The sequence below is a fragment of the Cydia strobilella genome, chromosome 4 (assembly GCF_947568885.1).
Source record: "Cydia strobilella chromosome 4, ilCydStro3.1, whole genome shotgun sequence".
NCBI classification, from domain to species: domain Eukaryota; kingdom Metazoa; phylum Arthropoda; class Insecta; order Lepidoptera; family Tortricidae; genus Cydia; species Cydia strobilella.
In genome coordinates, this window is record NC_086044.1 from 16,044,128 (window position 1) to 16,066,719 (window position 22,592).

A 22,592-nucleotide genomic window follows, 5' to 3' on the forward strand; every position below is an offset into this window, starting at 1 on the left:
ATTATTTCCACGTGTCTAAACCATCTCAACATACCTTTCTCAATTTTTGTTACTACATATTTGTTCAGTCCACACACTTTCCTAATTCTATGTTGTAATCGCACACCACACACACTTCTCAACGTTCTCATTTCCACTACATTCACTTGGCTCTGATGCCTCTTCTGCGATACCCAACTTTCGCTAACATACATAAGTGTAGGCACCCACACCTTAATTAACAGGTGTTTAAAATGAAAACAAAAAAACCAATTTAATGAATTTACTGAGGTACATGTTTGTTTTTGTTTGTAAGTATTTAGGGTTTATTTTATACAGGTGTTCCTAATTGCTAAAGAAAACATGTTTGGAAAATGGAAGTAAACTAATAGGTATTGTAGTGTAGAAGATAGGTGCATTGAGAAAATTTAGTATCATAGGTTTTAATGTTTCCTAACCAATTAACAGGTCGCGAGTTAATAATACGTACCTACTGTATAACTATTTTATACTTAAAATAAAATAATATGTATTGTACTTAGTTTGATAATATTACTACAAAACTTATGCTACCGACTGTCCTCCCAGCGCCGCCGAGGTTAAGTCTACAGAGTAGTAAGCGATGAGAAACGATCTCTTAAAGTAGGGGATTTCGCTGCATTTGCATTCGTTTTCCAACTCTTACTTTGCGGTATTAATTTATTATATAAGAAACATTATGACCTCACGTCGGCAAAGTCATTATCGTTTCCAATGTTAATAAAAACGATAATCTCTAATCTCTATTCAAACAGACTTATCTGCTTAGAATTAAGGTTTAATTAATTACGCTACATGCATATGAACAACAGTATGATAAAATAAAACAAAATGAGAGAACAAAACAACGCACACTAGACTACTAGTTATTTATTGACAACTATAAACCTCCAACATCAATGCCCATGAAATACTTAAGCACGTTAAAACCTTTATTATCACCGTAACCCAACCGTCTCAAGTTCTCAATTGTGATAATATAACGTTCGTCATAATAACGGTGGCAGTAAAATACATCCAAATAAAATACTCGATCGTAAAGAGAGTGACATAGGATGAAATACTGGTAAATCGTCATTTAAGGCGGACGAGCGTCACCGCCCGTCGGGGAGGCGCGTTAACGTCACCTCGGAATGAAAAAAGGAGAAGATTATTAAAAAAGGAAGTTTGAAATGAGGAGAAAAACAAATAAGGCAACAAATTGAAGTGAGAGATGTGATGTCGCTGTGCGCCCCCTGCGGCGGTCTCTCGCTTCCTAAAGCTGTTATGGGCCTGATTGATGCACGATCGTGGCTGGCGATGGCATGGCGGTTACATGTGCTAGATCGCGATCTGAATCATGCTGGACATTCCATGTATGACTGCCACTTCTAGTAACGGGTGATGGATGATTAAAGGGACATTCGCTCGATAGAGAAACTATATATATGTGTAAAAGGGGTCCCCTCTTTTTCTCTCTAAGCAAAAGCAATAATATGAGCACGCGCTCTCATTCCTATAGGTATACGTCCTATAAGTACTATTTACAAAAAAGAAAATTATATTTAGGATCTAGTAGACACTTTTTCTTGAAGTTTAGTTCATCTGGTTGTATTTGCAAGAACTGGCAACTTTGCCCAAGGTTGTCAATTTGCCCTATACAAAAATCATATGTACTTAAGCGCTGGTATGTATAAAAAGCAAAGTTCATTAGCAATAATAGTGATTTTACGAAGTTAAGTAAATAATGAGACAAACGATTTAGTTGGGGTCCATAAAATGGCGAGTTTAGTGCTCTTGTCCTCTTCGTCCGTCGCTTTAGGGTTGACACTTATACAATTAAAATAATATAGTGTTTTGTAGGTACACAATTAACACAGTGTGTCATGTAAATACTATTTAATTTTAAACTATAACATATATATGCTCATCCTACACAATTACTAAACAAGTATACATGTAAGTTTTTTTTTATAATTACAACTAGGATGTCAGCAATGTCGCAAAATTCGTATCACCATTATTAAATAAAGTCTAAGTCATGGTGGTAAATATCGCATACATTTACCCCATTATGATTTAGACTTGCCTTATTAAGGGCTTATACGAATATAGTTATTATTACACAGAGTGATAAAAACACAAAAGACTATTCGCAAAGCCCCGCGCCCCTTCAGACGCCAAGGTGCCCATCACCCTCTTCTTATCATGCAAATACCGTAAGGTCGGGTTACTTTAGCCCTCCAGGGTTGCTTTGTTCACCCATGAATACCTATTTTATTGAATTGATAAATTGTTAAAAACGACATTATGAGATTAATCTGTTTTTGTATAAGCGTTTAGTGTCGTTTTTAAGAATTTATTAATTCAATAAATGGGGTTTCATGGGTGGACAAAGTAACCTTGTAAGGGCTAAAGTACCCCGACCTTACGGTTTACGGTATACCGCAGGTGACATCCCTGCACTTGGATCCACAAGGCGAATGACAACTACCCGTAAATCTAAGCGGTGCCTTCAAGCCCTCCAGCGCAGCTTTGAACCAATCATTATTATTATTTTGAACGCATTGTTCGAATTTTCACAATGAGCTCTAAAATGGTTCAACTTAATTTAAAGCAGTATTTGTCCAATGACAGAACTTATTTAAATTTCCCAGCCAGGCATTGATAGAAATTGGTTCAAAATGACAAACGAAATTAATCTACATAATTTTCTCAGTTGTGATGTGCTCGAGTTCGTGTCGTTACAAGGAACCCGTACAGGCCGGGAGTAAATGCTCAATTATAAGCAATAAAACCTACTGAGCAAGCCGCGCACAACGCCGTTCGCCCGCTTCCGCTGGCTCATGTTTGGCCTTCTATTCCAACCGTATAGAGAACCCTGGTCTAAAGCTGCTGATATAAATGTAAACCCGCAGGGCGTGTACTTAATATTGTGGTTTAGTGCTATTTATCAAATATTGTATTGACATATTTTATCATGAATTCGTTAATATACATTACCAATTAAACACGTAACCTATGTCCAAATCTAATCACAGAAACTGCATATAATCGAAGATCACCCATATACTGGTTCCCTTCAAGCTAACAATAGTCCTGCGCTCAGTAAGCGATGGCAAGATAGCGCCTCTTTATTTCGATTGCCCTAATTATGATATATAAATACTTCATTCATGAGACTGTGTTAACATTACCACACAGTACATTAACGGCGTTTTATTGTATTTGAGTTGGCTCATCCATGGATAGGAGATAGGAGCTTATCGTTATTTACAACATAAGCAATTATATGAGAGATGATTTGTGGTTATTTTTTCAGTTATTTTTTTTTTAACTAGAAATCTAATTTATTTGTGCAAGTTTAAACACAGATTAGGTACCAATTTTAGCCTCTTTACCTACTATACATTTAAACAGCAACGAGTAGTAAATATTATATAGACTGCAATAGCAATTACATAATAAATAATAACGACATAATAGTTGCAATAGTTAACAATAGGAATTGTTTCATCACGAACGAACTAGAACGAGGAAAAATCGTTTTTTAAAGAAAAAAATATTGTACAATTGCTTCTATGATTTTAATCAATATACATAATATTTGCTACTGACTGAGTTATAATATGACTTTATTATATTAGTCTACGACAATAATGATAATAGGAAAGGGGAGATACGGAGATAGTGCCCTTCAATCAGAATAAACGATAGATTTGTCAGATAATACAACAAACATTACACCTTCGTTTTTGGTATCAATATATCGTTATTGTAATATATTAATAATATATGTGTGTGGGACAGTGGACACTCGGAGGTGAAGCGCGGATCGCGACGCGAGCTTCCTACCTGAGGAGTCATTACCAACGCACAAGAGGTACTTTCAAATAAACCAGTATAGGTAAGTATCTCAAAGTACATAATATGAATAAGTAAGTAATTTAGTAGAGATGAGATCTAAAAATCCGTCCGTCCGTTTATAATTAACCCACATGCATACAATTATAGAGTAACTTATACTAGAGCGGTACTGTCATAGTAAATTTTGTTACCCCAGTAAATTCACTGCCATCTGTCGACACACTTTAAAACTAAAAATTAATATTTATAAAAATACGATAAAATGTATTTAAATATGGATAAATGTTTTATTTTATTTGCATTAATTATTTTAATGATTTTGACCCATGTTCTTTCACTGATATGCGTTAAAATTGTTAAATAACAAACGAAACCGTCAACGCCATCTATACGACAGTAGGCCAAAACTAGTAGCGCCCTCTGAACGAGAATCAAATTTTCTTGGTTTTCGAGGCACGTTTTTTCCTTAGACTGTATCCATCTATTACGGAGTATCTTTGATACAATACATGTGTGGCGTACGGCGTGCGTATCAAATGAAAGGTGATTAATCAAACTAGGTACATATAATAGATACATTGATTGATTTGTGTTCCAAATTAGGTATATTAGAGTTTGAAAGGAATTCACAAATAAAGCAAAAGAAATAAGTAAATAAATAAATACAACAAAATATTAGGTAGGTAATTACCTAAGTAAGGTATCGTGGCAGTCGAATTGTAGCCAACTTGCATTTAAAACGGTTTTCACAAAATTTATAAATCATGTTGCACTGGCTACCTGATACCTTGACTCGCCTGTGTTATCATACCAATGGGAATTAATGGCCAGGCCAGCAGGGGGTCACCTCGACGTATAACTTATTAATTTATATTACACTTACCCATAACATAAACACTGCCTCGAATCACCTGTCTACAATATTTGTTTTAATAACCACCCTGACAGAAAACGTTAATTATTAAAAACATGCAACACTCAAAATGATTGTCTAAATAGATATTAACGTTCATTAAGAGTATTTAAGAGGAACGGTGAGGGTTTTATTGAATTTTATTGGCTTGTAAACACGAGTCATCAAAATCACTATGCTGTAATAAATTATACGCGAATCGTTAATGAAATGTACTTTGTATAGGTGTAGGCATGGACAAACAAAGCATGGTCAGGAGGCCAGCCTCGTAATAATATTAATGGACTCAAAGAATCGTGACGTGACGTGACGTCGAGAGCCGTGGCAACTATGCGTTTTCAAAGATCACACATAATCTGGTTTAGCTCAGACCAGACGAACGATCGCATTTTAACCGATACGAATTATATGAATGGTTCAGCGATGTCATCTTAATTGCTTCTTTAGCTTTGGAAAATTGATTGCTCTAAGGAACCAGTATAAAAACGCTCTCGAACAATGCATGTATAACAGTTGTAAAGTATCTCAATTTCTCAATATTACGATGAACTGGTTGAATAGCCTTAAAACGCGACCAGTTCCCGCTCGCAGCTCGCCGATGAGAATGTAAAGCCAGCAGCGACAACCTCGTTAATGGCATCGGCTTTTGGCTAACGACCGGCATAAAGTTACACCGTTCCTATTAAAAAATAAAAGCCATGCGAACATTTTCAGGACATACCCAACAGAAAAATACACTGTGGCAACTTTTGGTGATTGATTTTGGATAATGTGTCGTACCACAAGCACGGCACATTTAGATCATTATGAAATTGATCAAGAAGAGTTACACTGATATTGATGCTTATAGGTACCGTACATTTGCTTAAGACAAAATGAATAAAAGCTACTATGCGAATATAAATTTGCCCTGCTTTCAAGTTCATAAATGGCACGGATTTTAAACTAGAAAATTGCGTTATATTTATTCTATGTCACTGAAGTAAACGCGCTCTTGATAAAAGTTAAATTACAGCCGTTTGTCGCTTTAACCCACCACAGACGTTGCCACTACGTTGATAAGTGTTTTATAATTGCTCGTTGAAGTCGTAGTACATTTACTTAACTCAAAGTAAATACTAGGATGGTAGAACATAACGATATAATATCCAGTGTGAAAAATGAAATAAGTGGTTGTGATTATGCGACGTGTGGCTCGCAGCGGTCATTCCGATTTTATCGGGCTCCAGTCCTTTAATTGTCGTATAATCTATGACTTAAGGAACCTATTTTTGGCTCAACTACAAAAGGAAAAGTAATAATAAAGGCAAACGTATTAAGAATTGAGGGAAAACCCATTAGGTAGGTTATTTTGAGAAATAAAAAATTGAAAATGAAAATTTTACCTGTAGTTAATTACAGAGAAGAGATAAAACAAGCTTAGAAGATTAAATTAAAAACTGCTGCACTAATATATGTTTATCGGGAGGGCAACCACTGTGTACAGTCTACAGTTTTAATTTGTAGTTTTTTCTTAGCTTAAAATAGGTCCTAAGTTTTCCTACTATGGTCATCGAACAGGTAACTTTTTTTAAATTTTAAGTTTGCACCTTTCTCGAAGGAAAATTCGACGGAAAATTTCATAAGACTTATATTGACCGGGATATAGACCGTGATTACCTTTTGTATTATTTGTGAGCTCCCGATATTTCGACGCAGTTACATGCATCATGTTCACGGGTGACTGAAGATAGCGGGTGGGTGTCAAAGTTGTGTAGACAGCGCTCTGTCTACCCTCATTCTTGCGCTTGAAAATGGCACATATATTTTTATTTTTTTATTAAAGATATTTGTTCAAAAATATATTTTTTTTAATCGTTTTCACATGAACAAAAATAACGCAAAAAGTGTCCTTCAATATTTCGTGTCCCACGGCCTACTTTCTTTAACAGAGCGCTGTCTACACAACTTTGACACCCACCCGCTATCTTCAGTCACCCGTGAACATGATGCATGTAACTGCGTCGAAATATCGGGAGCTCACAAATAATACAAAAGGTAATCACGGTCTATATCCCGGTCAATATAAGTCTAGTGAAACTAACCGTGAATCATTCAAAACTCTAATTGGAAAATTTCATAGACTGATTGTGTATTAGGTATAAGTCTCGTGTATCTGTTGTCGGATATCATTAAGTCTGAATCGGATCAATGGAACTTGGCACAGATTTCTTAAGTTTGTTAGTTGGAATGTGTGAACGTCCCCCGCATTAGCGACATAGCTGCGGCACAATCGTGTCCGTCATGGCTGCGCTTTCGTGCCGCCATCGCCAGTCCCGCATACCGTACAGCTCACGAAATTATAAACCTTTTAGCTAACCCTTCATCTGAACCCCAAAGCCAGTTTTAGGGAAGAACTACCTAGCTAGGATTTGAAATACTCTGTTTAGTTTTGCGTGACTATTACTGATACGTATAAGTCGAAAGTTGAACCCTCTTTTGAAGTCAATGACGTATAGCTGCATTGCTTAATACCAGTCAATGCAATATTTCAGATATCTCGTTTTCGCCATCAAACTACTTAGTAGCATAATATTGAATCACTGAATATGTAGAATAGATTCAATAGATAAATACAATACCTACATTTCACAGTTTAACGAAATTTGATTTAACGAAACTTATGTTGCCATACAGACATTATTATTGAGATCGGCATCATGACAGATTAATATAACATAAACTTTGACAAACCAGCAAAGTTTATTTTTGGCAACAAGCTACTAACCTAACGGCACAGTTTAGGTAAACTTGTAATATAATACGCTTCGGAGTGTATAATGGATCTACCTCTAACCTTAACGCATTTGGTTCATGATGGGTACACTATTATTTTCCTCATAACATATCATACGGAACAAAATGATGACATTTATTAACAAGCCGCAGCCTAGGTGAAGACAAGAATATTTGCTTACAACATTATGCATCATTTGACGTAGGTACTATACTCTACAAGGCACTCGTTGAATGGTCATAATCAAGCTGCAATAATTCTAGCACCTGGAGGCTCGTTACCTTCGTGTTATGAGCGAGTCCCGCTATAAGTTCAAATAGGCCGGGGCATTAGCAAGGTTCAGAAATTACAAGGCTTATGAATGCGGCAGTTATTTTAGTATTATTCGAATACAGGTATTAGTTAAGTCGTGGGCCGATGATTAATTGGTCGGTTTCATGGAGTTTTTGTTCCACAATTAGTACGGCCCGTGCGTGCGGTGACGAGTTGCGTGGCCGATACTACATTGTTACCAATATTAACGAGTGACCCACCAGAATTTCGTGTTTGATAAAATATTGCTAATTAGAGTTTTTACGGTTTGGAACCGAAATTTTTCAAGTTCTCGAATACAAGAAATGGTATGATTTAATATTGATAAAGATCTCGTTAAAAAAACCGGCCAAGTGCGAGTCAGACTCGCGTTCCAAGGGTTCCGTACATTACACAATTTAAACAATGTATTTTTTGTGTGAAACGTGAGTGAAATGTCTTTAAAAAACCCGTAGGGGTCAGATCAAAAACAAAGTAATTAAGCCCGACTCACGCTTGACTGCACCTTTCTAATAGGTTTTCCTGTAATCTATAGGTAAAGATCTATTTTGTGTATATTTTTTTTTAAATTTTAGACCCAGTAGTTTCGGAGATAAAGGGGGGATGGTCGTTTTTTGCCTATTTTCTTGAATAACTTCTAAATTGTTTATCCTAAAATTATAAAAAATATATATTTGAGATTCTCACAATGAGCTATCATTTGGTATGTAACACGATATAGTTTGAAAAACTTTATTTTTTAATTTACACATTTACCCCCCAAAAGTCGCCCCCCATGTTTAAAATTCATTTGTTTACGTTACATGTTCGTCTTTGGGTCACAAACGTACATATGTATACCAAATTTCAACTTAATTAGTCCAGTAGTTTCGGAGAAAATAGGCTGTGACAGACGGACAGACAGACAGACAGACAGACAGACGCACGAGTGATCCTATAAGGGTTCCGTTTTTTCCTTTTGAGGTACGGAACCCTAAAAACCAAGGTGCCAGTTATGTTTGAGTCGTGAACTAAGCCCAGTGGTGGTACTGGTCGTAGAGGACAAAGGGGTAACGAAACGGAACGTCAGAGGCGGGGCGCGGTGATGGATGGACGGTGCTCGTCAAAAAACAACATCTAATTGGCTTTCGGGCGACCAACCTAAATAACAGAAAAAATGTCGTTTACCACAGAACAGGCCGCCTAAACTCTTTTAACCCGCATTTAAATATTTCCAAGTTTTGAAATGACGTCGCAACTAGTTGCAAGATACAAATTCCAAAGGAGTGTTATTTACTTGCATACAAAATAAACAAAACGCACTACTTACCTACCTAATTAAATGGGCTAATTGCCGTTAGAGCTGTCGACAAAGTGTCATTGTCTAATTCTCTTACATATCGCCACTGTTTGACTGTGACATTCATTGGCAACATAATCAAGCCTAGCAAATAGACCGGCCAGTAAAATATGATACTTGACGTCTAATACAAATTGGTACAACACCTATTTAATTTGTTAAGCTTTCATTCAAGTGTAGTCCTTATAGAATTGAACTAAAATCCGTGTTAGGAATCCTTCTATTTGTAACGGAGTATACGAGAGTCCTTTCAAAAGTGGTTATGGTATTAGTGACATTTGCATCGCCGCAGCACCTGCTACGTTATTCACAAAACATTTATTCTCAACCGGGAGTATTTGTTTGGTATAACTTGAGCCCTAGCGTCGTTGCAGCCAAGTAATGAGAGATCACGGATATACTGGTTTAATGTGAATCGCTTTACGAAGCGGTCGCGTAGCCGGCTGTCGCACGACATGTGCGACTCATTTGGAGCACTCATTACACTCTCCAGACGCCCGAGGTGTCCCGGCCTCGGCAATTTTAACCATAATTCTATAAATTGCCACCGCTTAAGTTAAAGAAAGTAGGCCGTGGGACACGAAATATTGAAGGACACTTTTTGCGTTATTTTTGTTCATGTGAAAACGATTAAAAAAAATATATTTTTGAACAAATATCTTTAATAAAAAAATAAAAATATATGTGCCATTTTCAATCAAAAGGGTACTTATTGCCGGTTGTCAATAAGGCGCTATTTCCATACAGCTTCACTTTGAAACCAACTTTACTGACTAGCGACAATGTGGTACCTTTTGGTTGAAAATGTCACATATGTACACGTAGGTGTAAAAAGCTTAAATAATACAACATCTATCTACCTACATATATTTTACTGTAATATAAATTGATGTTTTAAATACCTAAGTAGACACCAAACATTTCTCTAGTTCGTTAATTAAATCTGGTCAGATATAAATATGCATTTAATTTGAGTCTTTATCGTGAAGGAGATCACTTCATTGAATCCCGTGGTCAGCGTATAATTACATGTTGAATTGACGGATAATTTATAAACCTCGCATTGTGTACAGTCGCCATCAGATATATCGGAGCGGCCAAGGCGCTCACAAATATCTGAACACGCCTCTATTGTCAAGGCGCTAAAGTGCGTGTTCAGATATTGTGAACACCTTGGCCGCTCCGATATATCTGATGGCGACTGTACAAACGACTTAAATAATACGAGTAAATGTTTCAACACTTCAACTTTACCTTCTTTTCACTTATCATAATTATGAAAGTAGTTAAGATTAGTTTTGTATAATTATGTATAAGCTAGTTATAAGAAAAATTGCTACACCTCACCGGGGTCCATGTGAAACTTTACATAATGTGTAACATGTACATACCATGGTTTGCAATAAAGATTTACTTACTTACTTACTTAGGTACATAACACAAAAATGTACAAAGCTCGACGACATTTTACTTTATTTTACGACTTGTAAAACGAAAGTACATATTTATTTTTTATATTTTCATGTAACATTCGCTTATTATTTCAGCGTTTAGAGTAAATGCGCCTGAATCAGACCGGTAAAGTTTTAACGTGTTAATCTAATCAATTAAATAATAACAAACTTATTTTAACAACTAGCTTTTGCCCGCGACTTCGTCTGCTTGGAATTAGTAATTTGGGTACCTTAATTGTGCCATTTTCAACCAAAAGGGTTCTTATTGTCGCTTGTCAGTAAGGCGCTATTTCCAGCATATTCAATTAGAAATCAACCTTATCAACAAGCGACAATGTGGTACCTTTTGGTTGAAAACGTCACAGTTTTTAAACAAATCTGCTTTTAAATCCATCCTTTTTTCACCCCCAAATTGGTCCACTCTATAAATCTCCACCCCATTTTTTTACACCCTTAAGGGATGATGTCGGGGATAAAAATACCAAGTTTCATCAAGATCGGTTCAGCGGTTATTGATTCCCCATACAAATTTCCACCCGACTTTTCACCTCCTTGAGGGGTGAGTTCTGGGATAAAAAGTATCCTAATGTCCTTCCCCGGGACTCAAACTATCTATTCTGTATACCAAATATCATCTAAATCGGTCCAGCGGTTTAAACGTGAAGAGGTAACAGACAGACAGACACACTTTCGCATATATAATATTAGTATGGATATAGATATATATAGTACGGATAGGACATTAAAACAAATTAAACTACATATTTTATGTACTCGTACTTAATGTACAATCGTCAAGTTATTGTTTTCCACACAAAGGACTGTTATGAGTATAAAATTTGCATACTAGTCTATGTATTATTACGTAAGTACCTGTATTCTTATGTCATCTAGTTATTTCTCACTACTTGCAATTAAATTGTCAATTACAGTACCTATCTAAAGTATCGTACTTATTGTGTCCCACGATAATCTTAATTAAAATGTCGTCACGACAAAAACATGAGATGAATTGAGTATGCAACGAACACATTTGTCATAAAATAAACCATACAATAGCGCATAATAATCATTCGCGCGTAGCGCATAAATAACATTTTTTTTTTATGTTTTTAATATCAAAAAAGTATAAAAACTTAAAGGTTAAGGATTATGTAACACCTGTGTACTTACCATGGATGCAATAAATATATGAGTATGAGTATGAGTATAAGGACAATAAGGACATTAGCCCGAAACAAAAAAACAGTTCAAATGCTGTCGAAACTTTCACTGAAGCCTAATTTTGGACTAGAACACCCTGCATAGCGAACTTAAATTCTAAGTGCCCGCGCACACAGAGAGCGGTCTGGAGTTCAGCGTTCTGCTGACTGCTGGATAGGTATACGAAAGAGTTCTTCCAATAAATACAACTCAAGAAGAACAAAGCTAATTCGGTAATATTTTTAACGAATTACCTGAGGTTGAATCTGATTTACTTATTTCTTATCTGATTACTGAGAAAGTAGGCATATATCACTAGTGATCGGTAACAACGTTTTAATTTCATGGCAGCTTTGCTGAGTTAAAGGAATCTGTAAAGTAAAATTCAGTTAAAATTATTAATATAACCTTTATATGAACCCTAATTCACCGTCTCCTTTAAAATTGTTACTTTCCTTTAGTTTAACTCGACCACTGCCTTGAAATTAAAACGTTACCGATCGCTAATATATATATATCACTACTGTCATACACATACCTGTCCATTTTTGTCCATCTCGTTGTTGGTGAGCTTGACCTTCTCGAAGGAGACGACCTGCTTGCGCAGCTGATCGCCGGAGAAGGGCGAGTCGGGGTGCGGGTAGAGGCGCGCGGGCGCGGGCGGGTCCGCCTTGCCCGCCACCAGCCACGAGGAGCGGTGGTACGCGTAGCGGTACCGCTTGCCGTCCACCGGCACCACGTCCAGCAGCACCGCGTACCGTGCCTCCGCGCGACACCCCGCGAACGATACGCGCACCGTCGGGAACATACGTCTGTAACAATAAGTAGAAACATTAGAACCTAACATTAAATTAATACGTTTTGTGCTAGGAGCTGACCAGTGTGTGTCATTTGGATATGAACAAGTAGAAAAGTGAGACCTCTTGGTTGTTAAGGCAAAAAACAAGTTTAATGTTAAAACAAAACGTTTCCATTTCTTGAAAGTAGGTACCTACTACCTTACTTTTTTTTTTTCAAAACAACAATTTAGTCTTCTCAAATAATTTCAAGGAATCCATTATAAAACTTATAAATTTACAAGATAAGTACATATACATATGTACTTTGTAATATTTATTATGGGGGTTCTAAATGCAACCGCAATTAAAATTCAAGCCATAATCGTTTAATGGGGTGGAATATTAACGTTATTGCGACAAATTATAACGGCATAAAACATAAAAATTTCAACTATAAATTTGTAGGCTTCCAACAAAACGGCCCCCGCGCTAATGACCTCATAAGGACCGACCGAAAACCAAATTAGACATTAAGAATACAAAAAGCCCGAAAGTGCTTTACGAGACCAAAACACATGCTCGCAATAAAAAAAGATAATTAATGCATCTTCACAAAAAACTGGCCAAGATCCGGGCACGGGCGGTGACTTGTATAATTATAGGGTAAAACGCGAACTAGGAAATCAAACAAATATGATGTATTCGATTTTAATGCACCCTTAAATGGGCTGAAGCGCTTCCTGCCCGCGTCTCGATAACATCTCGCCACTGCTTATTTACGAGGAGTTTCTTTAATTTTTTCATTAAATATTAAACGGCACATTTGTAAGGACCGGAGCCCAAACAAGCGGAGCTTGTCTGATTAGATTACCGTCAAACAATTTGTCCGACGATCGACAATCGGCGGGCGCTCCCTGCAGTTCAAACCTGCGCTACAGTTATGTTACGATTATGACATATTTTTAAAGATTCATCAAACATGATTAACGAACTAGGTATAATAATCAGAGTTTATTTATTGAATTACTTAAATGCGAGCAATAAAATCCAGGAGTGAAAGAAAGAATTATTAGCATCCATAAAACACGGTACGATGTCATCCCTCTTATAAGAAAGTATGATAATAATAAATAGAAGAGACCTATAAAATTCTCGGAGGCCGCGCGAGGCACGACGTCGATAAAGCAGGCGTATTAGAGGTTGTCGCGAGTTAAGCACTAGTCATAAATAAATCGTATTAAGGTGTGTTTTGAATGGTTCCGTATCGGGTCGGGATCTCGGGTTCGACAATAAGTCCGTAAATGTCAACCTCGTTTATGAGTGTGTCGTTAAGCGAGTGTCGCGACGCGCATGCCACCCACCGCGCGCCGTGTAATGAGACGCATCCATCATGGATAACCACGATCCACGCAGCTTCCATGCGACACCCGACACCCACCAGCTCGATGCTCGTCAATCCTGCTAGCACATGAGATCACTCGACCTTGCTTTTAAACATGATTCTAAGGGTAAGCCTTCCAGAGACCAGCTCGATGCTCGTCAATCCTAGCACATGAGATCACTCGACCTTGCTTTTAAACATGATTCTAAGGGTAAGCCTTCAAGAGACCAGAGCGAGGTAGCGTTATTACTTAGGTATGCACTAACTCGCTGAACATCATTCACCATTATTGCTTAGGTATGCACTAGCTCGCTCAACATCATTCACCATTCATCATTCACGCGCCCTTATTCTGGCGAACCGCGAAGTTTTAGCTGGCCAAGTGGCCAAGTAAGCAATGTAAGCCACAGATATAAATATATTAAATCTAATAATATATATTATATCTGTGAAATAAAACTATGAAAACGGATTATACCGGGTATATTGAATTTATAATACATCCCGACGTTTCGAACTCTCTACAGCGTTCGTGGTCAACGGGTAACAAAATCATCCGTTTTCATAGTTTTATTTCATGAGTAACTATCGCGGTAACCGAAGACAATATTATTATATCTGTGATCAAGTAAAAATAACTCACTAATTTTGTATTGATGATAATGTGAAACATTTCAATTGACTTCGTAAATGAGGTCACAGAAACAGGTCCGGAAATGATTAGGTACTTCCTCGATTTTAATTAAATATTTATCTGACACGAAATCATTGAAAGTACGAACAGCAAGTCTGTATTTAAAACAGCCGATGACGGCAAATTTTCAAAAGTATTACTTTAGCAATTAATTTCAATGAGCAATTAAAGTCATTGCTAGTGGAACAAAGGTAACAATTGCGATATTAAAGTGGCATTTCACGAGTAATAAAGCTGGCAGTGCCGTCGGTCGGTGGCGTATTTACATAATTCATTAATAAACGTCGGTCCGCGATGCCCTCGGATAAGCTTAACAAATACCGAATATCTACAGTGGAGTCGACAGAACACAGTTGCGCGAACTTTGAAATATTATTCACCGTTATTTTACAAACACGATAGCGGGCAGGGTGTGGACGCCTTGGGAGCATTTAGAGTTTGCAAGTGATGAAATTCCACGCCAGAGACAACGTCAAAATATGGCTTATTAAAAATGATTAACGGTAGCCTAGAATGCAGACAAATAAATAGTACAGACAGACATCTTCATATAAAGTTGCGCTTGCGCTCTTACCTTTGGTATTGTTTAGTGTGCTCAGCAAGGAGTTAAGAGTAGATTATGTCGTTGTAATATGAGCAGAGGTCACTAACGAAAAAGAGATATACGCAACATTGTATAAAAACTACTAGTTCGCATTAGGTATTTAACTTGTCTCCGCCGACCCGCAGCAATATGTAAAGAAAAATGATCGTTGAAGTCTTTTATACAACCAAGTTTTCCAATGATAACTTGCGGTTAGAAACGCATACACGACGCTTCCTTTTACTTTCGTATTTTACGTATGAAATTATATAAATTGTCTTGAAGTGTCCCCTTGGCGGCAAGGTCAGAGTCGCTGTTTGTATTGCAATTATTTATTTACGTATAGGTTTGTGGCAGACCGCAGTTTGCGACAGTAGCAGCAGAGGGCGGTAATTTAAGGGAATGATTACCTATGGACAACCGCTTCCGGAGCGAGGCGCGAAACCTGCCTTCGCCTTCCGCACACAGCATTATTAGGTATAATACGTACGTTAAATTTATAGGTAATTGAAATATCAGTTTCAATTCAATTCAAAATTCATCAACCAAATAAGCACCACATTTTTAAATAATAAGTTCGCTCGATAGAAAATCGACTCGAACATTTTACAATTTAGCCACGACCTGAATTTGAGACAGTATTGATTTTGTGTTTTTTTTTAACTATGTATGTATATATGAGTCGCTTAGCTTCAAACTCTGGTAAATCCATCTGTCAGATTATGCGATTTTGGTATTACGAAAAGATAATAGGGTAGATATTTGCTGAGAGGGTCGAATGGATTTACCCGAGTTTGAAGTTTAGCGACACATATACCAGTATATGAAATGTTCTAGACTTGAATTTACTAGGGGTTTTTCTAATCATTTTGGCATCTATTTTTGTAATGATGTATCAATTTTCATTGTAGATACATTCTTGAACTCAATGTGTGCATAACAAACGCGCAGCAATTTTATAGATCGTAAAATCGTGGTAATAAAATATGTGCAAACAGCTTGATCATATTATTCAGTTTTATGGATTATTTCATACTTGTTGCACCTCATTTGTCATAATAATAAATACCTAAGTACCCTATATACATACCTACATTCAAACGTAATTTAATATGTATTATTATTATTAATATTAAACGTAAACTTTACAAATTGTTTAAATCATTCGAGTATATACATAACTTGAATCAACTGTTCGTTAGGTTCAATTAATTTGTCGAATACATAATTGAAGTGTATTAATAACGAGTTGTTGTGGGCCGTTGATGCGTTCCCGGGTCCCGGCCGTGTGTTTCCATTTTTGCTGTGCAAGTCGCGGGCAAGCAGAGTTTCTGATGGACCAGTGTACCTTGATTCCGAGATCTGTAACATCTACCGGTATTCGAAGTGGAGTTTATAATGATATTCTTGAATCTCCTCGCCCATGCTCATTAAGCGATCGAAATGACCTCTGCATTGCGTGCGCGCCGCTACGACGTCATTATGTATCGTAGTGTTAAAATATGCCGCGTTTTTGTTACAATTACTGTGCTCGAACCGACCCCGTTTAGCAAGCATATTAATTGGCTTCTGATAATTAATAAAAAAACTAATTTGCGAGCACAAATTCAAGGAATAGAATACTGCTTAATATGGGTATTCAGCTTTCTAGTTAGGGAAAAAATGTTTTATGGCATTGTCAATCAGCCTTTAATTGCCAGTGTTTAGCACGCAGTCTGTCGATACAGGCGTGGCCTTTGTACATAAATATGGCTTTACTGAACCATGCGATCATGCTCCTAGAGTTCTAGGCTATAAATATATCTAACTGACTAGTGAAGGATGTCTAACTCCTATTTGTGTTTCTTTTGATGTAAAATATATTTGAAATAAATATGTCTACCTACTAAAAGAAATATGCAAACTAAAACCAAATATTATCATGATAATCAATATACATATTTAGTAAGTACTCTCAGTACCAATCAATGTTTAATTTTTTTCTACCGCAGTTGTGTAATAAGGACGGTACGTTTAGGCACTAACAAAAAGGACTAAATATGTACTTATGCATAAAAATAGCTATACATTTTTGGAAGGTAATAAAAACACATAAACTAATAAAACTGTTAGCGGATACTTCAAGAACACCCACATTTCTGACACATCAACCGCACAAAAAAAAAATATCCGTGACCGTTTGTGCCAAAATATTTAACACCTTAGAGCTGGCAAAAAACCGATTCGTCACGAAGGAGTGACAGATGGACCACCTATATACGAATTACGAATACACGAGAACTTTACAAATGAATTAGCTTATATTTTAATGCCAAAAGCATACCTATAGTAGTATAGCCAATAAGTTATGTCAGTAAAAATAGAATAAAACAAATAAACCCAAGCTTTTTGGGGTTATAGTAGTAGAATTAAAAAAAATACAGCTGATTCTCTTTGCCTATGTTTCACTGACAAAGAAGTCTTGCCAAACTATAGTTACATGCATAAAAGGTTCTGCCTCCTATGGCTAACTCTGGCTTCTAGCAAGGCTTTGTTGTTCAAGGATACTTCAAAGTGTTCAACCTTCAAAGTAACAATGAGGTTTTAAATCCCAATAAAAACCATAAAAATTGCAATAAATTGCAAGAAGATTGCATTATTTTTTTATTATGTACGTATAATTTTAATTAATTTCAATTGTTTATTTAATTCCAATCGTAATAGATCCATATAGTGTCAATAATTGACAAATACATACAGTAATTTTTTTTCTTTAAAAATACAATTTGTCTATTTTGCATAATAAAATGCGTATTTATTTAACAAAACAGTTTGAACCGTGTACTCGGTCAGTTTTACGGGGGCCTTATCGATTTATCGATGGTCTCCTTATTTTTTTTGACGGATTTAGCGCCAATACACAAAAACATGTGATTTTTGTTTAAAAAAAAGTATATTGTTACATTATTAGTTTTCAATAAAAATTGTAATTAGTTAATGTGATTGTCCAATTGAAACGATAATAACACAAAAATATTTAGCAAATACACCACAATAAATACTTTTGTATGGAAATTATTACTTTTGTATGAAAAATTTACAACACAAATTCCCCAACAGAGTTATGTAAGTACAATGTAAATAAGAACGGATACTAAAAGTAGCCGTGTAAAATACATTCTATCTTAAAAAAATACAAGGGTAAAAATATGTTAGGAAGGTTGATCATTTTGAATAAATCCCTGTATATACATGTACCATGTACCTATCTAACGCCCACTTGCACCATCACATCAAAGAGGATATAATAGGATAGAGCGGTACTGTCATAGTCAAGTTTGTAACCACAGTAAATTCACTGTCATCTATCGACACACTTTAAGACTTCATTTTTAATGAAGATTTATAAAAATACTATAAAATGTATTGAAATATGGATAAATGTTTTTTTATTTTATTTGCATTAATTATTTTTATATGATTTTGACCCATGTTCTTTCACTGATATGCGTTAAAATTGTTAAATAACAAACGAAACTGTCAAAGACCTCTATACGAGAGTAGGCCAAAGGTAGTGACGCCATCTGATCGAGAATAAAATTTTCGTGATTTTCGAGGCACTTTTTTTCCTTAGACTGTATACGTCTATTACGGAGTTATATCTATCTTTGATCCCATTAATCCGGGGTTATTAAGAGGTTAAATGGTTAACCTAATGTCAAATTGTACTGGTAACCATGGTAACTGCACGTTTAACCTGTTAACCCCGGGATAATGGAATGATGCAAGTGGGTCTAAGGTAATTTATTAATAATTTAATGCTTAATAAGTAGTAGATTGTGTTAGATTTTATAGATAAGGCAGTAATAAAAACAAGCATAACCTGCAGTTTATTAGACATAGGTAGAATAAACTCAGTGCATTCATTTTAAATTACTACAATTATCGGTGACCTTCTAATATTCCTATTAATGGATAATTTTACAACATTGTCTAAACCGGGCGCTATCATTATTTTATTGCCGTAGTTGCCGTCTTACCGTACACAACTACATAGTCATTTAGCATACTTATAGGTATATGTTTAATGACTATACTTACAGGTGTTAAGTTGCGCATTTCAACCGGTTAGGTATAGCTAACTGGAGTATCTACGTAAGTTTTTTTTTATGTGATAGTCAGCAAACGAGCAGACGAGCCACCTGATGGGAAGCGGTCATCGTCGCCCATGGACATAAGCAACATCAAAGGAGCCACTTAAGCCTTGCCAACCCTTGAGAACCCGAAATACCCACTTCTTAAAAAATCCCATGTCGTAGCGCAAAGGAAATACCTCAGGAGGCAACTTCTTCCACATTCTGCACGCTCTGGGAAGAAACGAGCGAGATGCCCGCTTATTCTTTAGTGTGCCATGATGTATCATGTATTGCAGTGAAAATGCCATTTCTAGCGTCTGAGATGTTTCTCAAACTAAATGCCCTGTGTTTTCTTTTCAAGTTACTCATTTTCTGAAGACCACATTTGCGAAAAACCTGCATTTTGATGAATAACTTTAACTTTTAAACATTATTTGAAAAATTAAAACCCGCGATAGCCTACGGATCCCTAAATCCGCCAATGGCTAACTAGAAATCAAATGAAAACGCATATTTAAGTATGCATATCATGTTGTGAACCTGGGGGACTAGCAGAGATGACAATATGTTTGCAAGAAACGATACAAAACGATATCATTTCATTTCCATACATTATCAACGTTTATCTTAGAGTTTCGTTTTATGCAAACTATTGACATCTTGGCCAGACCCTCTGTTCTGGTTCTGAACGATTTAGCTAAACAATGAACCTTTTCTTTTAAAGTCAATTTAACTGGGAAAGGGGAGTACAATCAGCAACAAAGCTAATTCATTAATAAGATTGTTCACCTAGTAGGATTCGTCCGCGCAACGACGCGACGCGACGCGTCCTATCCGGCATTCGCACATTAGTGTCGCGTGCGCCGCGTCAGCTGTCACTCACGCGTCACGTTACGTCGCGTCGGCACGCGGCGGCTCATCCCAAACAAATATCCAGTTACACTCGTGTGAAGTAGATGAAACAATCTTCCGCTGTGCAATTACTTAGTCTGTTTCAATTTTCGCAAAGTACAACTGGTTATTTAAATAGGGTTCTGCTGATCAGACGGCAAATGCAAGAATAACGATCGTTTTGTTCACAGTAAATAATAACACTGCTTAGATGTAAACATCATTCTAGGCTCACGGGATTATCCAGACATAAAAAAGGTACATATTATATAATCTAAACATGTTTTCTTGTTTACAAAAATCTTTATTAAGTATTTTCCAAAACATTCAACTTAGTTAACGCCAGTGTTGGGCGCAATTAATTACTTGTGTAATTTAATTACTAATTGAATTGCATGTAATTAAATTGTTTGTAATTTAATTACATGAAAATTTAATTACATGCAATTCAATTTGCTATGTAATTGCAATTACTTCGATTGGAAATTAAATTACTCAATTACTGAATGTTAACTTTGTTTCTTATTTACAAAAATGAACAAATGTATTACATTCACTTACTGTAATTTTTTTTACATTTACTTAAGCCCGATGGTATAAAAATATAACATTTTAATCCTTGGATTTCCCATACATAAAACTGTTTTATTATTTTTGTATTATTTCCCTTTGTTTGTACGAAAACCTGCAAAAATACTCCATATATTTTATACAAAAAGTAAAACATTGTAAGGTTAGTCAAATTTAAAGCTCATCCATAATTTTAATATGATTTTGGAAATAAAGAGGATCGAAAAGGAACTTGTATTCAATAAAAGTAATTTGTAATTGAGTAAAGTAATTAATTTCAAATTTCATTTTTAAAATGTAATCAAAAATTTAATTAACAATTACATTTTGCAAATGTAAATTGAAGGCGCAATTACTTTGACATGTAATTAAAAATATTAATTTTAATTACTTTCGCTTTTGCATCAATTACTTTTGCCCAACACCGGTTAACGCGTCAATCCCGTAGTTAGCTATACATATTGAAGTACTTAAACAGAACAGTAAAACCTCGTAAAACAGGACCCCGGCGCGTCCAAGCATGAGCCACGCGAACTGTCATCTGTCAAACCGCCATTTTAATTCCTTTGTAAATTATACAAATTGACACTTGACGTGTTTTGTCGTCTCCCGGGTAATCGTGCGAAATGGAACTCCTCATTTTATTACTTTTGTCAAGTGGAGGAGGGTCTCGTTCTCGAGCTATCTTGTCGTTCAATCTCGTTGTATATTTTTATTTTGTTAGCTACCGAGACGTTGGTAGTCTGATTTGTTGAGGTGTCGAGCGCGTTGATTTATTTCCATGTTTATAAGTACGTATTAATTTAAATCGTAAATATACGGAGCCTTCATCAGCGAAATTTCAATTTTACGATGTCGTTATACATGAAAAATAATGGAGACATAAATATTATGAAAAGTGACGTTTAGTTAACGACCTCAACGCAATGTGCGTAAAGTAGCCGCGCCGCGGGGCGCCCGCACGCGGGAAAACGCTCTGCTAATTAAAAAGGTTCCTTCTTTGTTTTGGATTTGTGTTACGTTGACCGGTGTTTAATTTACGCCAGTCAACGCTAAGTGCGGACAATTTTGCTATAATACCTTCATAACATTAAACAGTATCTAATATTTGAAGCAGTTAGCCAGAAGTGAGAACATTGAAAAGGTTAGTCTAACCGGCCGGCCGATGAAACAAATGTTTTTTAAATGTCTTAACGATTTTATAATTAATTTTACAAATGACGCCATATCTTTTAGAAGTTGTGTTATGATTACAGTCTAATTCTCACCCACAGCTTTTACTTTCTAGCCTTTTTTATGGCAACTATTGTTTTGAGTCCCATTATTTCGAAAATGCCGTGTTGACTGGACTAGAGAAATGTACATATTCCGAATTCCGAACCCACGCTTATTTACTTACAACATTACACATTACCAGCTCATTATTACCTAATTTGTGCTTAGAAGGTAAGGTTAAATAATTCGCGTTTCTTGATAATTAACAGTTATAATTGACCGTTTCTACACCTACAATTGTAATCAAATTCAATGCCAACCGAGGCCAATAAGGGTTAGGCGCTTACATTAAACAAAATGTATACATTGTTGTAGAATAGGTTGCATTTTCGTATTTAACTCGGACAACGTTATTAAAAAAATTCCAACTTATAAAAAAAAAACTGTGTAGCTGATTAATTTTGCAAATATAACTATTTATTTGAGAACATATAATTGTACCT

The 22,592-nt window shown here is 36.0% G+C and overlaps 1 protein-coding gene across 1 annotated transcript in view; it reads right to left on the minus strand.

Moving 5' to 3' along the window:
- The window catches only part of LOC134741068 (T-box transcription factor TBX20-like), a 96,646-nt gene that overhangs the window by 24,913 nt on the left and 49,141 nt on the right, over nt 1-22,592 (minus strand). Inside the window, exon 4 of the mRNA XM_063673830.1 lies at nt 12,400-12,673. Within this exon, the coding sequence (XP_063529900.1) occupies nt 12,400-12,673 (274 nt within the window). The remainder of the gene's footprint in view (nt 1-12,399; nt 12,674-22,592) is intronic.